This window comes from Ornithodoros turicata, chromosome 6, assembly GCF_037126465.1.
Source record: "Ornithodoros turicata isolate Travis chromosome 6, ASM3712646v1, whole genome shotgun sequence".
Classification (NCBI taxonomy): Eukaryota; Metazoa; Arthropoda; class Arachnida; order Ixodida; family Argasidae; genus Ornithodoros; species Ornithodoros turicata.
Genome location: NC_088206.1, coordinates 43,195,591 through 43,215,892, shown reverse-complemented (window position 1 = coordinate 43,215,892; position 20,302 = coordinate 43,195,591). Strand labels below are relative to the sequence as shown.

The 20,302-nt window shown below is 43.0% G+C and overlaps 1 protein-coding gene across 1 annotated transcript in view; it reads left to right on the top strand.

Moving 5' to 3' along the window:
* LOC135397931 (uncharacterized) overlaps positions 1–20,302 on the top strand; it is a 265,815-nt gene that overhangs the window by 233,856 nt on the left and 11,657 nt on the right. The window contains exon 6 of the mRNA XM_064629423.1: positions 13,533–13,623. Within this exon, the coding sequence (XP_064485493.1) occupies positions 13,533–13,601 (69 nt within the window). The 3' untranslated portion in view covers positions 13,602–13,623. The remainder of the gene's footprint in view (positions 1–13,532; positions 13,624–20,302) is intronic.

Below are 20,302 nucleotides of genomic sequence, written 5' to 3'. Positions count from 1 at the left end.
ACTTGCTGCTTCACACACGTGTGATGGAAAGTAAGAGAGTAAGTAATTTCCTTCATGTATGAGGATCATCCAACAAAAGTTCCTCTGCTGTGAACAAAATAGTAAATCTATAGCACAACATTGAAAAAATTTATGTACAGATTAGAGCTCAACATTACTCCCTAATATAATCACCTTATTTAGCTGAACATTTTTGATACTGTGATACCAAGTATTCAATATGTTGTCTGTGCCATGCTATGTCCTGTTTACAAAGTGAGGCATTCACTTTGCATTTCACCTGATCAATTTGTGTTTCATGATCACTTGTGAATTGGTGACTGCCGAGGGGTGCTTTGAGAGGAAGATGGAACAGCAGATTGGGCAAATTTTCATTGAAATAGGAATCATCACCTTGAGCACGAGGAGAACGAAGTATATAGGAAGCTCACGAAAAGGAAACTCACATTTGTGTGTCTCCTGTATACTTCATTCTCCTCATGCTCAAGGTGATGCCTCTTACTTCAACGTTGTACCAGCTCGCTTGTGTACTTTTTCTCTCTTTGGCAAATTTCCAGATGAATTTCTGGAACAAATCCTGAGTCTTTCAAGACCCTGGGCAGACAGCGTTGACGTGGTACGCTACATCCTTCCAAGTCCTGTGCGTTTTTGTTTCGTTGTACTCTGACGCTTTCCCAGGATCTCGCCGTACATCTGTATGTACTGTCATTGTGCGTGTGAGATAATCTACAAGTTGCACACAATGATAGTCCTAAAACACTGTCGGCATAGCCTTTCCAGACGAAAACGCGAGTCTGACCTCCTTCAGAATGCTTTCACCGGGCGCCCACCATGACTTCCTATGGTATTTTGTCTCAGCACTTGCATAATGCACCCACGTTTCATTAATAATAATTGTTCCAAGAAATTCATCTTGACCGTCTTGATACCATTGAAGGAAAATGCAAGCTGCATTCATTCGTTACTCTTTATGAACGTTACCGAGCAAATGTGGCCCCCACCTCGCATAACTTTTGTTGACCAAGCTGAAGGAAATTTGTTCCCATTAGTATCAGAGTGCAGTACCAGTGACCAGCCAGTCTCCGTTAACAATTCTCGGAATTTCAGAAAAGAAACGTTGTTTCGGGGTTTGTTAATGAAAAGTAGGATATTCCTTATTAGGATAGTCAGACGTACTCGGAAATATTACATCCATGCTTGAATGCCTGACACATAGGTGAACGGCACTCCATTAACCAACATCTGCAGTGCCGGGATGTCACACCCAACTACTACACCATTCAGGAAGGGAGTTGCCTCTGGACAGAAGCCGCAGATATTTCGAACAGAGACTGTTCTTCTTCCCATCTACTACACCATTCAGTTTGTCCTAGTGGTGTTTCCTTTGAATAACAAGTATCGGGAAACTTATTTTTGGATGACCCTCCTAATTCCAGTTCTCTTCTGCGTTTGGCTACATTTTTTAGATTTCTTGTGACGACTCTTGTGGACAGATACCAGCATGGAAGACTTAGTAATAATTGGGGTTTACATTGCGAGACAACTGAGATCATGAGCGACGCCACAGCAGTCGGTCTGTGGATTGCCCACCTGAGTGTCCTTAAATGTGCAATGAAAGCTCACCACACAACACACTGTATCTAATGTCCCTTGTGGAAGATAGCATGTCTAAGCAACCTGTATCCTGGCACTAAGTTGCTGGTGTTTTTGGTCGGGTTCGAACCAGCCATCAAGTAATTCAGTTTCCTGCATATGTTTTTGTAACAATTGAACTTCAGTTTTGTAAGCCTGAAAGCTAAGCTTAGAACCACCTCTTATAATTTAGTGACTCTATTTGATTTATTTAGAACCACCTCTTAAAAAGCTAATAAGACAAAATCTTGATGATTTCTAATATGCGGTATATACAAGGCCAGCTACAAGACGTCTACAATTAGACGTCAATTACTAAATGTCTACCAGATGTCTCCTAAATCACTAATTTTCGACGTCTAAATAATGGTAAGACTTTTAGACGTCTAGTCAACGTCTAGTTTGGGCACTATCCCTAAAGTCTAGGGTTAGAACAGGTCTGGACGTCTAGTAGACTACCATGTGTTCCCTGGGCTATTATTTTCGCAATTGTAACGTCTGTGATGTCAAGTGCATCATATCAGACGACAGGTACGCTCAATAACTGTAATGACAAGTATATACATTAGGTACATTCCCATTTTGTGAAATTTCATCAGAGCAAGAGGCAATCACAACATGATGAATCTTTGTTGGCTGAACAGAACTATCAGTTTAGTGCTTGATGATTTGTACAATAATCTTATATGCAGAAATAAAAGAGGTCAGAGTTAAGCACAGCACCGCACTGACAGGGGTTTACGACACTAGCAACTTCCATGCTCACAAGCAGGGACGGCCTGGGTAAAAGGGCGAAAACAGCGCTAAACAAACAAATAAAACACACACACACACACACAGGACGAGGACGTAAGCAAGGCACCACGCTGAGTACGTTTTCCGTATGGGTCACACTCCAAAGAAACACATCCAGCAAAGAGATGCCTAACGCGTTGCAGATCTGTGACACGTCGAAAGCACCACGTCGATTTCTTAAAACCACAATACCGTAAAAGTTGTGCTTGTGGGTGTCCTATGCAGGCTATGGCCATCTCTGCATCAATGTTCTTTCTGTTTACGTAGCCTACTGTGATCAAGCACTTGCACCACGTTGCGAGCATGACATGAGCTCGAAAGTGTATAAAGGACGCCGCTGGAATGCCCCAGCAATCGAGAGGCTATCTTGACCGTTGCAATTCACCACACAGGTCGCACAACAGACGATAAACAAGTGACGGCCGATACGGATGAAGTTATTATACGCAACCACAATCGACGACTGAACACCGTCAAAAGCACAACGATCACCTCCGCGAGGATACGTACTACTGCCTTTCAAATAACATGGCAAACGCTCTCTTTGTACGCTTTTTTAGCGACCATATCAACCATATGTCGGTGAGCTTTTCACTAAAGGTGCTGTCACACTGGACCGACAGCCGACAAAATTTGTATGCCGACATCGAAAGACACGGTGTCCTTGCACCTGTCACACGGCACAGACCAAAGACGGGCGACGCGTCTGTCTGTCTGCCGGCCGCCACGGCTGGACGCTGTCGGCACCCGCCGCTGACAAACATACCTGTCACACTGAACGACAGCAACATCGCTACTGCCGCCACCACTTTGTTCGAAGATGGCGTCCTGCACAGCAGAAGCGTATGGGAATATGCGCCGTGGCGTTTTATCTTGCGCTCGACTCGGACGACGACGATGAAACTATAGCCCGCCATAATGAAACTAGTAAAAAGCCACGATCATTGTGGGAGATGAAGTGGCTCGTGCGACGAAAAAGCATGGGATGCTACGAGAATCTCATGCTTTGTCTCCATTGCAGATATCAACGTTTTCTCACCTTCCGTTGTGAACTCCATAGCTGAGGGGCAACACGACGCGCGCAGCGAAAGCTTTCCAAAAGACAACGGTTTTCGCGAACACACCTCCGTCAGAGGCGCTGATTGTTTAAATAATAATCGCAACACCCACAACATGGATTTTTCAAAAAATATTATCTTTTCGCGCAGTGGATGTCGTATGTCGGTCATCGCATTTTTGAGCAACGATCAAACTGCTGTTGACATGTCGTCAGGCACTGTCTGCCTGCCGATTTTGTTATCGAAATCTGTCACACTGAAGCGACATTTTGTCGACTTGCGTCTGCCGCTGTCCGTCGGCGCAGAGTGACAGGTGTGCTTGGCAATACAATGTATGGTGACAACGTCTGTCTTCCGTGGGCGTCGGCGCCGTGTCAGTGTCGGTGTCGTGTCGGTCCAGTATGACAGCACCTTAACAAATACAGGAGTAGGTCTGGCCCAAACGCCGATTACCGACACCCCGATCCACAACCACCTGCAGGAGCGCCGCCTGAACTTTCCTTCCGTTAACCTCCTCATAATAATAAAAAAAACAAAAAAAACGGGAACATTCCTCTCCGCCATGCTCTCCGCAGTCCTGTCGTCAGATACCTTCTTCCTCCCTTCAATCACCTCGTGACAATGTGAATAATGCGCATGCGTTGTGGTCAAAGGGCTTCAGAGCCGGAGAGATAACGTGATCAACTTAAACCAGACGTCACTTAACCAGTGGCTAAGTGGGACTGGTGAATACGGACACTTGTGTCATGCTGCCAAATACCTATTATCAACAACTTATACTATGCCGGTCTACCGAGATCATAACACAAGCGACCGCAAATATCGAAAAAGGATACAGCATAGCCCTTCAAAACGGGCGAGACCCCTTGTATCATGCTGCCAATGACATGTCATCAATGGCTTGTGATATGCCCTTCTACGGGGATTGTAACAGAGACTACCGCAAAATACGGAAAATGCGGCAGCAGAGCCCTTTAAAACGGACATAAGCCCCTTTAATCATAATGACAGACATTTTACACACATACAAAGACGCGACGGCTTATGTTATGCCCCTCTCCTATGATTGGATCGGAAACCACCGCAAAATTTGGAAAAGGCGGCAGCAGGGCCCTTTACAATGACTCAAATGATATGTATCATGCTGCCAAAAAGATATTATGAACGGCTTGTACTGGGATTGTAACAGAGGTTACCGCAACGTTCGGCAGCAGATCGAGCCCCTTAAAACGTGCGAAGCCCCATTAATCCTGGTGCCAGGGCGTACCTGTTTCCCCTGTACATGGAGAGGTCGCGTTTGAAGAAACTGCTTCCAAAACGACACTCGCGAAGCCCAAAAAAAGAAATAAAATGCTATCAAATTTGGGGCTTAATATGAGCTCATATGAAAACGCTATAAAAAATGTGTTAAGCTGGTTTTACAGAATGTATACATGAAATCCAGATTTCGGAGTTTGAGCCCCGTACCATTTCCTCTTTCGCAACCTGAGAGGTGGCGTTTTACAAAATCGCTTCCAAAATGGCACTCGAAATGGCCAAATAGCCAGTTTCATCAATTTCGGGGCTTAATATAATTTGATATAACGATAATATTAAAGATGTCCCAAGCTGATTTTCTAATGTGGATATCTGAAAGTAAGATCACGGGGTTTGAACCCCGTACCTTGTTCCCCTGTTGCACCATGACAGGTCTAGTTTGACAAAATCGCTTCCAGAACGGCACTCGAAATGGCCAAATGCCCAATTTCATCAACTTCGGGACTTAATATCATTTGATATAAGAATGATATTAAAGATGTCTTAAGCTGATTTTGTAATATGTATATGTGGAAATAAGATCACGGGGTTTGAACCCCGTATCTTGTTCCCCTGTTGCACCCTGAGAGGTCGCGTTTGACAAAATCGCCTTCAGAACGGCACTCGAAATGGCCCATTTCATAAAATTCGGTGCTTAATTATTTGATATAACAATGATATTAAAGATGTCCTAAGGTGATTTTGTAATATGTATATATGAAAGTAAGATCATGGGGTTTGAACCCCGTACCTTGTTCCCCTGTTGCACCCTGAGAGGTCCCGTTTGACAAAATCGCTTGCAAAACGGCACACGAAATGGCCAAACGGCCAATTTAATAACATTCGGGGCTTAATATCATTTGATATAACAATAATATTAAAGATGTCCTAAGCTGATTTTGTAGTATGTATATGTGAAAGTAAGATCACGGGGTTTGAACCCGTATCTTCGCCTCTTGCACCCTGAGAGGTCGCGTTTGACAAAATCGCTTCCAAAACGGCACTCGAAATGGCAGAGTGGCCAATTTTATCACTTTCGGGGCTTAATATCATTTGATATAAAATAATATTAAAGATGTCCTAAGCTAATTTTGTAATATGTATATTTAAAAGTAAGATCACGGTGTTTGAACGTCGTACCTTGTTCCCCTCTTGCACCCTGTGAGGTCGCGTTTGGCAAAATCGCTTCCAAAGCGGCACTCGAAATGGCCAAGTGGCCAATTTCGTCAACTTCGGGGCTTAATATCATTTGATATAAAAAATATTAAAGTTGTCCTAAGCTGATTTTGTAATATGTATATGTGAAAGTAAGATCACGGGGTTAGAACCCCGTATCTTCCCCTGCTGCACCCTGGGAGGTCGCGTTTGACAAAATCGCTTCCAAAACGGCCCTCGAAATGGCCAAATGGCGAATTTCATCGACTTCGGGGCTTAATATCATTTGATGTAACGATGATAATAAAGATATTCTAAGCGGATTGTGTAATATGTATATGTGCAAGTAAGATCACGGGGTTTGAACCCCGTATCTTGTTGTCCTGTTCCACCCTGAAAGGTCGCGTTTGACAAAATCACTTCCAAAACGGCACTCGAAATGGACAGTTTTATCAAGCTGTATAATTTAATATGAAAGCGATATAAAATACAAAACGGTATCATTTCTATATTACTCTCTCAACATAAAGTTGTCTGTTCTGTCAGCCCTTTCCAGTTCTGGAAAAAATGAGCGTTCTCCTTTGGAACTCCTTTAGACCGGCCGTACAGTCTCAGCGCATGCGTATTACGATAATACTGGGACTTAGTCCGTCGAACCCTGTCTAAGTCGCAACTTTGAAGGCCCTGGGTGCATCAGGATTAACACTCACACATTGTGCCGTGGTTGGTATGTGGCCTGGAGGACGTACTGAACAAAAATAGGCGATGACATTTTCATAATTTGACTGCCTTTGTCGAAAAATCGTAGCCTAAACATGGGCGCTGTGCAAAAATTTACGGAATCCCCATAGGCGCAATGCCTTAAAATTCATTTGGCCATGGTGCACTAGGTTTATGTTCTGCTAGCGCCTTTCATGTCTTCAGGGGTTCTTCTCCATTAGACGATGACATCTTAAAAATTGTATTCTGTTTTGCTGTTAATTGGCATAAACGCTGTCTCCCATTGAATTCACATCCTGTAACCCCGCTTCCCGCATAGCGGCTGAGTACAGTGACGGAGTGTGCTGGCGAGGAGGTGACCGCGAATTTTGGGATTGGCCTACATAAGAGGCGGGAACCAGCAAGAAAAAGCCACTGCACGTGGCTTGACGAGGTCACTGGTCCCATACAGCAGCTGCAGCGTAACATGCACTTCAATATCAATAGTAATAACAACAAGAAATAAACAACAATCAACAACAGCAATACTACTAAACAGGACAGAAACAATAATGAGCTATGATACACTATAGACATCTCCCCAAAACAGAATAAAAGTCAAAACAGCATAGAAGAAAACAGAAAAAAAAACACTTGGTAACTCTAATCAATAATGAAACTACAATACACTATAAAACAGCTCACAGGTTATATAATCACTATGTGGGGGCCCATATTGCCCATTTTCAGCCAATATGGAGGAAATCTTGGCGAAACAGGCCCCATATTGGACCCGTATCGCCAACGACCAGCCAATATGGGCCCAATATTGCGTGCTGCTTGGGATGGTTCGGAGCCCGGGATCCAGAAATCCCGGGATTTCAGCATAATTTCTTGTCCTGAAATCCCGGGATTTCGGAAGGCCAAATCCCGGGATTTCGGGATTATAATTTTTTACTTATTTTGACAACAAATACTCGGTGGTACGAATGAAAGGGAAACGGTATCCAACCGACTTTTTGTTCCAAGCGTCCCTCCCCGAAAAATAATATTTGAATCCGAAACTGAACCAACCTTGTCGTCCACGACGCATTACAACGACGTTAGGTGCTGACTGATGTGAACTACGCAAGCCATAGCAGAGAACAGCCCTCAAGTAGCATAAAACTCTCATGAAATCAGAAGGAGTCTTCCAATCCTACAACAAGAAATATTGCAGAATCTCTCTTTTTGTTCTTTTGATCCTCACGACTACGTATATTTGAAACTACAATATATATACAGGGTGTTTGCTCTAACATGTCCAGATATTATATATAAAGCGAGCGATAAAGAAAAGCAAGTGGTACTTTTCTGCTACTTGAGTAAGAAACAGGTACTGCTTCACTAGTAGCACCTGTTTCTTAGTGAAGTAGCTGAAAGGTAGCGCTCGTTTCTCTTTTGTCGCTCCCTTTAAATAAAATTTCTGGACAGGGAAATATAAAAATATATGTATACAGGGTGTCTTATTTTAGGCGATACATATTTTTAACAAAAACTATAAGGGCTATAGACATGCTGTTTTCACTTCTATCATCTCTGGGCCGGCGGACGTTCTTGGCCATATGTTGCTTGACCGTCAAATGACTAATTACCTAAAAATCGTTAATTAACTTTTTAATTATAAAAGCTACGAAGTTGTCCCAAGGAGAACATCTGTCCTTTTCGGTGACCTGATATCGTAGCCGTTCTCAGAACAAAAATCCGTTCGGTAGATCGTCCGCAAAAAAATTCGTGAAGGAACACCATTTTTTTCTTTATTTTGTTCATTGGGGATCTTCGGAGACGCGTCATTCCTTCACCCCTTTAAAGTGACAGTCGCATCAGTTTAGGGCAATTTGGAAACTATAGTGTCATTTTATTCCTTATGGACGGTTGAACACGCCATCGAAAACCCCACACGAAATAGTGGCGTTGTTCGGCTGTTATTCGATGGAATGCACGACAAGAGTTGACGCCGGATGCTGTGTGTATTCCGTTAATCCCTCTCTCAAAAAGCATGAAAACGTACTTATCTCAGAACCAATCAGGGCGCGGCCTCCAGAATCTGGACCGGGACGCTTTTGATCCGCCGCCGTCTACAAGGCATTCGGATGTCAACATATCGGACGTGAGCGAATGTTAACTGTCGTTGTTATCCAGATATTTCCTCGAGGACATCAGTGATGCAGTAATAGAGGACAATGACCCTTATTCTACCGACCCATTGCAACGACACTGTACACTAGAGATACGGAGACGACACTGGTCGCGACGATCACGCCGTTCTTCAGTTACGAGCAGCTTCTCGATTCAGTGCTTGACAGACGCCCACTTCGAAAACAACTGCCTCTGCGGGTTTTGCAGACAGAGGAGCAGGACGTGTAATGTGTTGCCGTGCAGTGGACCCGGTAGCGGCGCTCTGCGCTAGCACATGGTTGCAGTGCATTGCGGGCATCCTCTTTTTTCCTCAACCTGTGCTACCGGCTGCAACTTCCTGCTCCAATAGACAACAGGTACAGTAACGTGGTTTTTCAATTTCTTTGACGGGGGCACTGGTTGTCAATTTCAAACGATAGCTGGAAATCACGCAGCTATCGCTGATGAATCGTACAGTTATACCAGGACCGCGTTAAAGTGGTTTCATATCCGGAAAAGTGAAATAAACTACAAATCCCATATCAAATCTTGCCGCATCCGGCAAACAGCACTTGTAAAAATCACATTGTAGGACTTCATAGATGCATGATGACTTCCTCCGCAAGTGTTTTTCGGTCCGACTCGGGCTAAATCCCATTTCATTCCCAGATTCGATCCACGAGCATGTATATATTTAGTAGCAATGTGCATATCAAATGTAAATAGTACGTGGCTGCAGCATCGAACTAGACATATCCATGCAATTTCGCGTCCATCTCTTCCTTTTGTGCTGTATTGCAGATGAAATGCATGTTTCTACACAACTGCAGCTTTTTACGCCGTTATTAACCCTTTGGCGTACATTTTAATCTTTATACCATGTCATTTAATCCTTTTCCCATCCGAATTAATCCTGTCTTCAATTTTTTTAACTCATTTTACATAATTGAATCAATTTTTCATGCAATTTAATCCAACTGACTATGTGTGGGCTACGTGACTTTTTTTTACTATTTTGGGACAATTCCCATGTGTATGGGTATTGCACGTGCTTTTCATTATAATGGGGGTTTCTGCACCATAATGGGATACTGTGGGACTGCCAACCTGGATTACGGTATTGTGGGACTATTCCCATGTCTACGAGTTTTACACATGGTTTTCATTAAAAACGTTGGTTTCTGCACTGTAATGGGATACTGTGGGACTGTCAGTCTCGATTACACTATTCTGGGGCTATTTCCACGTCTACGGGTATTACCCATGCTTTCCATTCAAAATGCTGGTTTCTGTACCATAATGGGATACTGTGGGACTGTCAGTCTGGATCACAGTATTGTAGGGCTATTCCCATGTCTACGGTAGACATGTTAATAGTCCCACAATATCGAAATCCAGGTTGACAGTCCCGCAGTATCCCATTATGGTGCCGAAACCCGCATTATTAATGAAAAGCATGTGCAATACCCGTAGACATGGGAATTGTGCCAAAATACCGTAATCAAGATTGACAGTCCCGCAGTATCCCATTAGTGCAAAAACCCGCGTTTTTAATGAAAAGCACGGGGAATACCCATAGACATGCTTATAGTCCCAGGATATCGTAATCAAGATTGACAGTCCCGCAGTATCCCATTACAGTGCAGAAACCCACACATTTGAAGGTAAGCATGGGTAATACCCGCACATATGGCAGTAGTCTCACAATATCCTAAACCAGACAGACAATCCTACAGTATCCCGTTATACTGCAGAAACCTGCATTTTGAATTAAAGGGGCAATAAACAGGTATACAAGGCGCACTTTTTCTTAATGTATCGTGATACGTTGCCGACGGTGAACGTTTTCAAAAAATTGTTGTCGTAAAAAAGTAAATAATGACGCCAAACCGACTGAATATTCACTGCACTCTTTCGCCCTTGTGCTCCGCCCTGCGATCCCCTGGCGACAATAGCGGCACGTCATTTTGACGTCGCGCATCATCAGCCATTTAGAATGTGGGACGCCTATACATCAATTTTGTTGTAATATCAAGAGGTGAGGTCAACTCTAAACACATTCCCTCTTGTGAAATATAAGATAGCCAGTTCAAACCGTACCAAAAACCCTCAATATTATATTTCACGTGCGCACTGTGTTGCTGCTATGGTGCTGTATTGCTCCGCGAGGTCACCGCGATGTCCCCACAACCGGTTCCCTCGCGAGCTGCAGCTTGTCTCAGTGGGGTCCGTCGTTGGCTAGGAGAGCGAAAACTCCCCCACTTCCAGCGCCTAGAATTCGGTGTTGCAATACGCTGGAATATAATGACGTGACTCGGTTCCAAGGATAAGGAGAGACTCGTGCGGATTATGCTCTTTGAATGGCATTGTTTCGTGTTAAAGACGCTCGCTAGAAGCAAAAGAATTTCATATTTGGATATCGTGAGCTATGTTCTTTCATTGGGCATAATAATTGGAGAATGTTCCTCGACCTGTTTTGTGCCCCTTTAAAAGCATGGGTAATACCCATAGACATGGAAATAGTAAAAAAATATCGTAATCCAGAATGACGGTCCCACAGTATCCCATTACAGTGCGAAAACCGCGCTTTTAATGGAAAGCACGGGGAATACCCGTAGGTTTGCTTATAGTCCCAGAATATCGTAATCAAGATCGACAGTCCCACAGTATCCCATTATGGTGCAGAAACCCGCATATCTAATGAAAGGCATGTGTTATACCAGTATACATGGGAATAGTCCCACAATATCGTAAACCATATACACAGTCCCACAATATCCCATTACAATGCAGAAACCCTCGTTTTTAATAAAAGCATGAGTAATATCCGTAGACATGGAAATAGTCCCACAATATCGTAATCCAGATTGGCAGTCCCACAGTATCCCATTACAGTGCAGAAATCCACGTTTTTAATGAAAACCATCGGTAAAACTCGTAGACATGGAAATAGTCCCATAATACCGTGATCCAGATTGACAGTCCCACAGTATCCCATTATGGTGCAGAAACCCACATTATTAATGAAAAGCATCTGCAATTCTCGTACACATGGGAATTGTCCCAAAATACAAAAGAAAGTCACGTAGCCCACACATAGTCTCTTGGATTAAATTGCATGAGAAATTGATTAAATTGTGTGAAATGAGGATAAAAAATAATGAAAGGAGGATTAATTCGGATGGCAAATGGATTAAATGTCATGGTATAAGGATTAAAATGTACGACAAGAGGATTAATAACGGTGGAAAAAGCTGTAGCACCCCACTTTTATATACCTGAATTCAGAAAAACATCTCATCTGTACAAGTTCCACCCTGCTTATTATACAGTCGACCCCCGTTTATCCGGACGGTGCCGTTCCCGGCGAAATCGTCCGGATAACGGGGCCTCCGGATAAATGAAACGACCGAATAAAAGCGTCCTACAGAGCAAGGTTTAATTAAAACACAGAAAGCTCGTCAATGACAGCTGTTTCATAGTAGTGTAAGCACTCAATTCCTGCAAACTTGTGCTAATTGCATAGATTAGAGCCACGTTGTTGCACTGCTCGAAAAATGTCAGTGCAGGCCTTAATGCCGATCTCGCATGTTCCACGGTTACAACGGGGCCTTCTTTCTCACTGGCGTCATTGGCACCGTCTTGCTGCACATCATCGGAGGCAACAGCAGGAATCATACCGTCATCAGTCATAGCTGCACACGTGTCATCATCCTTATCAACGTCAACGTAGTCAAACAAATTTTGGCTTTCTCAATCAGCATCGTGTCGTTAACCGGTCCCCCCGAGAACGAAGATCGCCGAACCATGTTAGAAGGGCTTCCTTCACATTTCATTCAAGTCCAGAACGGTCCCGCACGGCGTTCACGTTTTCTTTGTCTGCGCTAAGCCATTTGTCCGAACGGCTGAGTATATCCGCCATGGTAGACTTCGGAATGTCGAGACCAAGTTCAGACTTTGACCACTGTTGAATGTCCGGCAACTTCAGGTGGGGGTTGTCCTTCTTCCTCTTGCATATCACTGCCTTGCCAGCGAAGCTGATTCGCACAGGGCGGGCGATCAGGCGACATCCCTCCGGTTTGAGTTTTCCCCCTCTAGAACCGGACAGTTGCTCGAGATATTTCGAAATGACTCGACTGGTCAACGTGACCCAACGCACACAAATAGAGAAGGGGGTCATCGTGCACGGTTGTCTCCCCTTCGCAGGAATGTTTGTCGATGACGTGTGACGGGAATAACCCCAACACAACGAAAAGGGTGACAAAGCGGGGTCAGCGTCTCCTCTTACTCACGGTAGTCCGGATAACTGAAGCTGGATTACAAGAATTTTCAACTTTGGTTCCCTGGAATTCTTGTCCGAGTCCGGAAGCTGAAGTCCGGATAAACGAGAACAAAATACATGGAGGAAAATACGTTCCCATGCTTTTTGTCCGGATATCGGGGGATCCGGATAATTGAAGTCCGGATAAACGCGGGTCGACTGTATTACGAGAAACATCTTGTTGGGCATGTTAGACTAAGATATTAAAAAGGGTAAGAGTGTAACAGTACAGGACAAACACTCAGAAGGGACACACACACCAAACACGCTTTCGTGGCGTACTTTGTATATATGTTGCTTCATGTTTATATCCTGTGTACAGTTTAGCTGGGTGTGTTTTTTCATGGCACAAGGTATATTTTAGTGCTGTTACCCTTTTTAATTGGCAAGGCAGCTTTAAGGATTGTTTTTTCTCACAGGTGTTCAAGATTCCCCAACTGGATCTGGGACTACCTGGATGTACTGTTGCTCTTCCCATCGCCATCTGAGGGTATTAACATATTCAGAAGGGTAACATATTCCATTTACATGTTATAACTTACCTTACTATGGATACCAGTAGTATACGACTTATGAGAGTTAGCCCATGGCAACGGCCCCACGACCCTTAGCAACGGCCAGTTGTTCCAATTTACCCACACTATCATCTAATTTACTGCCCCGCGCCGTTATCTGAGCCCCGAGTGCGGGGGCGGAGGGCTGCCCGTGCGCTTACAGTCACGCATTTTTCAGCCTCGGCCGACTTCTTGGGCGATTTGTTTCCACGTGCGGTTGGTGACGCGTGGGCGGTGCACGCCGGCAACCCCGCGAAGCGGTGCCATCGTCGCGCATCTTCCCGCCTGGGCAGACTTCTTTGGCGATTTTTCTGCATGGGCCGACTTCCTTCGAAATTTTTTCCCGTGCGCGGTGGGTGGCGCGTGGGCAGTTTATATGCAAGTATGGACATGTACGCTGGCAACCCAGCAAAGCGGTGTCACTGTCGCACCTGGGCCGACTTCATTCGCGATTTTTTCCGCCGCAACAGCTGGGCGGTGGGGGTTTACATCAAGTATACACATGCAAAGGACAGTCATACACAAACGTACAAGTGGAAATATAATTGTTAAAGTAGCACAGAAGTCATTTTTTAACACCCAGTTTTCTTCCTATAAAACTGTTAAGTAGGCCAGTAAGATTCACCATGCGAAGTAATTTACACCACGGAGTCATAATTATCGGAGAAATTGAATTTAAAATACGCCGCAAAAAGCGACCGTGCGCAACGGTGGTGAATAGCAGTACCAGCCTGTGATCTGCCTAAGGCAGATCACAGGCTGGAATCTCGCCTGGAACCTCGCGCTGACGCTATAAGGAGAACGCTCGCTGATTGGCCTAGAGAAATGTTGTCTGCTACTCCGCTGTCGTCTGCTACTCGGCTGTTCGGGGTTCTGATAAAGCCTTTCTCCTTGCTCGGTAATGCTTCGGCCGCTCCTTCTCTCCCCAATTCTCCGGGAAAACTGGCAAAACAGGTTTACGGCGGCAAAGGGACAAGGCGCTGACCCCCACTGACCGGCAAACCAGAACGAGTCTCCTTATGCCGTCATCGGTGACGTGGCATCGTACCTGCTCATCCTCGTTATAGCTGGAGTGGCGAGTTAAGGGTGAAGGCGCGGAGCTATGTTTATGTGAGTTTTTTTCTGGGAAACAAATTGCACACATCAAAACCTTTCGCGCTATTCGGTATAATGACACATACACTTTCATCAGATGTCTTAATCTGAAATTTTTTTGGATGGCCCTCTGTACTCCTTTAATGCCAATGGTGCTGGGAATCGTAGTGGCAATCTCTGAAGGAGAAAATTCAGCCGAAAAACCTTATCGATCTGAAACAACTCAAGAAATACAATTCACATGATAAAGGATATACTTGCTCATTACCGGTATGACGCAATAGCATTGAAGAGGTATCACACCGAAAAAATCAAACACAATATCTTTATTATTGGTAATTATACACACAATTTTTCAATTAATCTATATCACAGGAATCGACTTTTAGTCAAAGAAGATATTCTTAATCAATATGGCAACAATAAAAATTACAAGTTCCGATAGATGTAAGAAATTAATAGTGCACAATAGAGGGACAATACGAACACAAGAGGAATTAAAATCTATATCACAGGACACGACTTTTAATCAAAGAAGATATTCTTAATCAATAAGCTTACAACCAAAATTACAAGTTTTATTATAAAAAGTCTGAGACGTGACCACCGTCATTGCGATATGGGGTTTTAATTTTAATTAAAATTACAAGTTTCAATAGATGTAAGTAATTGATTGTGCACAACAGGAGGCCCTGGAAGACCACGGGAACACAAAGGGACGACACTAACACAAAAGGAAGTACAATCTGTAACGAAGGACACCGCATTTAGTTAAGAAGATAATCTTCATTAATATGATTACAATCAAAATTACAAGTTTTATTATAAAAAGTCTGAGACGTGGTCACTGTCGTTGTAACACCATCAATTTCCACAGTATCATATAGCGGGGACTTTCTTATTAAGTGCTGTAAGGAATTTCGAGCACAATCGAGCACCGGTCGCCGGCCAAGTTTGTACAGAGGCGAATTTTTTTATTCAACATTTACCGCAAATAGATGCTAACATTATTCGATTCTGGAGAACACAACAAGAATTCAATCAAAGCAAACAATAGCCAGCAAAAACTAAGAACAGACATCAATATCAGAGGAAACCGGTTTTAGAGAAACATTTTCTAAGCAATCGAAAAATATTATGCTAACATCAGCGAAACAATCCTCAATTTAAACGGGAAACATTGCAAATTTAATTAATTTACTTCGAATTTTTATATTATCTTGCAACAGAAAGTTCTACATAGATGAACCACACAGGAACAACACAGGTGAAATGCAACTCAGAAATATCAGGCTTTCCCAACTCAGAAAATATTCGACCCAAGATCATTATTTTTATTAATGTCAATCGAGTGACCACTTGAGACAAACAGAAGACAGTAATTATTTCAGGCAATAATTTTCTAAGCAAGCGGGAAATATTTACAAGTTTTCTACAGAGGAAATCAACAGACACAACTCATACATAATTCCCAACTCAGAGAATATTTTTATTAATATCTATCGAGTGAACTCCTGGAACAAAGACAATCAACAATTAATTCAGGGAAACAATTTCTAAGCAAGAGATATGAGTGATCTTTTTGGTTAACATACAGGGGCTTCAATACAAAAAGGGAAGCCGGCGACCATAAAATTCCCCCAATCCTGTCAGGGTTTCGCCCGCAAGGAGAGGACGATTCACGTGCGGTCTTCTACATAGAATCAGTGAAAGCACACGTTTTTGCTTACACATCACATATTTTTGTAAATCACTTTCCATAATTTTCATGACGACACAGCCGGGATATCGATAACATTGTAAACCTGATAGCATAACAAATTTTTAAGCGATAAAATGAGCGCAGATACGCTTTAGCTAAGTGTAGAAGCACACTAGAAAACAGAACAAACAAGAAATCATCATCGAAGAGATGGACGGATTTTGCACTGGATACCGCAAGTCATGGCAGGATGTGATAAAAAACTCCTTCGGGAAAGTAGATGGGTAGAAATCCAGCGAACCGGTAGAGATGTAGGAAGGGAAAGAAGAGCCTCAAAATGATTCCATGATCACTACATTACGATACGCCGCAGACATGGTCGTATTCGGAGATATGGTTGAAATTACAGAATTGAAGGTGCAAGAATTTTTATCCGGGACCTAAAATAGTTATAAAAATATCTGCACATCAATATCGGAAACACCACTGGGATTGATGGTAGAGGTTTTGAGGTCGGCTAATGAAGAATTGAAGTGCTTGTCACCAGGTGTAATCGTAATCATAGCAAAGGGCATTGCATTCATCAAGAAGCAGTCAGATCAAATTACCATATACAAGCGGTGCATATCGCGCGATTCGTTATGATTTTTTTAAAAAATTACATCTAACTATTGATGTGGAAAGTATATAAAAGTATTATCACATGCAAGTTACTGAGGTGATACAAATATGGCGACCTCGTATCGATTGCATTAATCAACACGGGATTCAAGCGACCCATAATAAGGAACTACCATATGATGCATTCTCAATTCAGCAATCAAGACAACCAACGAAAACTTGAGATTTTGGAATTTTCGAATGCATTTAGCATGGTTCGATTGAGAACAATGATTGCTAAGGAAACGCATATTCCACACTATGTGCGAGAATTCTCATATGGAGCTGACTGTCAAATAGGTTTGACATGACTACCCATAAACTCTTTCTCGCTCCCCTGTCAACAATAGAACGCAGTGAAGCATGACGTTTACAACTTCAACATCGGAAGGGACGGGAATAATTGGTACAATTATGTCATTGAAATTCAGAGGCATGATACATCAAACTTTGTTTACAAAAGAGGATCACTAATCTTTTGCAAAAACATATCAGATTTTGTGGTGCACAGTGTGTATATTTCTCAACCAGCTGAACTAGCTCTCTTGTTCTCTTATTCTTGAGCAATGACAAATGTACAACGTTCAAATGACAAATCTTCAATGCGTATAATTGAAAGAATGTTTATATAATCTTTTAGCAATATATGTTGAAGGGAATCCATTGCGAAATGCTGCGATGCAAATGGGTGATTTTATAAGCATGACGTGCAGGCAGAGCACAATTCTAATCACGCCATCCTCGTAACACATAGCGCACAAACGAATATGAGATGAATTCTAACTGGCAATCAGATTTTTGGAGAAGCGAACCACACAATTATCATCAGAAATGTTTAACCAATATATAACGAGGATGACCATCATGTATAATCACAATGGAAGATATGTAAACTTAATTATAATATTTTCTAAGCAAATATTCCTTTTGCAAACTTAATCATTGTAAGCAGCTCAGGTCACGCATCAACGTATACCATTTATCCAATTGACGAATGTGCCTGAGGTTTCCCGTATACATAGTGAAAGGCTATCATCGTATTCATAGTGTCATAGCTTACGGACACTACAAATGGAAAGGGTATACTTTAATTTTAGAGGTTTTTAGCTCATAATGAGGTAAATGCAAACTCTACACCAAAGATCATTTCTTGTTTAAAATTTCAAAGTCAAACTGTACATACAAGGGGTCTTCAAGTCAAACCGGGACTTTTCATTTTTCGCAAAAGTAAAATGAACTTACAGGCGAGAAATTAGTTTTATTTTTCAACGTAATCTCCAGCTGCACTAATGCACTTCTCCCGGCGTTTCACGAGGGCTTGGATGCCAGCAGCGTAGAAATCCTAACCGGCACGTAGCAGCCATGATCGGACCGCATTCTTGACTTCGTCGTCGCAGCTAAAGTGGCGGCATCCAAGGAACGCCTTCAGAGGCCTGAACAGATGGAAACTGCTGGGGGAGAGGACTGGACTGTAAGGGGGATGTGGCAGCAACTCCCAGCCAAGTTCCTGTAAGGTGCGTGTCGTGAGAAGCGCGGTATGCGGGCCTGCATTGTCCTGTTGGAGGAGGACTCCTTTGGTGATGAAGCCCGGCTTTCCGAAACTGGAGGTGTTCATGACTGATAGTGTTCAACGGTCCCACAGAAAGGTCCGTCTTTCGAGCCAGTTCGAGAGATGTTATCCGTCGGTCCTTGAGGATCAGTCGCTCCACAAGTTGGATGTTCTCAGGAACTCTGACACTGGGCTCTGAGCCGCCCCGACCGGGATCGCCCTGCACTGACGTACGCCCGTCTGGGAACCGTTTGCACCACTCAAACGCTTTGCTGCGGCTAAGTGTATCGTGGCCATACTGAGCCTGAGGTCTTCTGTGAATTTCAGATGACTTTTCGCCTTCATTCACGAGAAACTTCATGACAATTCGCTGTTCGATGTGCGCACTCACCTCGTTGTCGGCCATCTTGTCCAGCACGTGTCTTCTGTTTTGCACAAACTTTGGACCACCACGTGGTGAACGCGGAGGCCTGTCGCGTGTGAAAATGACGAAAAAGAAGTAGCGCGAGCCATTTGTACACTCAGGAGACAGAAAGTCCCAGTTTGACTTGAACGCCCCTCGTACTTTCTTACAAGTTTGAGATTTTTCAAAGATCAGATTAAAAAGGTTAACATAGTCACACATCCTATGCAACCTATTTGATTGTATATTAAATGTAAAAAAAAGTGTAAAAGCGTAAGCATCTGTCGAAACACTTCGAGGGGAAGTCTTGAAAAGTTTAGACTACTACACATCAGTAGGTGCTTAATTAAAATATGAACGGGTGTTGCACTTTACGAACTTAGTTGTAGAGAGTGTAAAACAACGTTGCGAAGTGGGTCGGTTGGTACATCATTTAAAAGCGTTAAAACCCTCCGTACTGGGTACAAAAGAGACAATACCCTAAAAGACATAAAAGGACAGAGACACAAGTACTATACTTCAACCAAATGCTTTTATTTCGTGAACATGTTTTAACCACGTATCGGGAGAATTTTCCAGAACATCTGTCTTGTTCCTATTAACCCGCTACCGCACGCGAGTGTGTTAATTTTTTTTTTTTGTTGAGAAACGAGTTCGTCGTCAGGCGGATGACCGGTTCTTCGAGGTTTAAGCAAATTTCATCCGAAAAATATTTGTGATTATCAGTCCCCACGGCAAGCAGAATCCACGTTGTGTATAATCCACGGCAGTTGATATGGTCGTTGAGTCTCAGTAAGTGATCATACATCAGACCTTGTACAACAATATTGAACTTCTGCTCATTCGACATCATTGCAAGAACTGGTAGGAGAAAATAATTGCATATCCGTGGTAGTGGAACATATCACGTGATAATATTTTTTATGTTCTTCCCACATCAATAGTTAGATGTAATTTCAACAAATCCATAATGAATCGCGCGATATAGACCGCTCGTATATGGTAATTTGATCTGACTGCTTCCTTGATGTCCTTCGCTATGATTACGATTACATCTGGTGACGAACACTTCAATTCTTCGTTAGCCGACCTCAAAACCTCCACCATCAATCCCAGTGGTTTTTCCGATCTTGATGTGCAGATATGTTTATAACTATTGTAGATTCGGCATACAAATTCTTGCAGCTTCAATTCTGTAATTTCTACCATATCTCCGAATACGACCA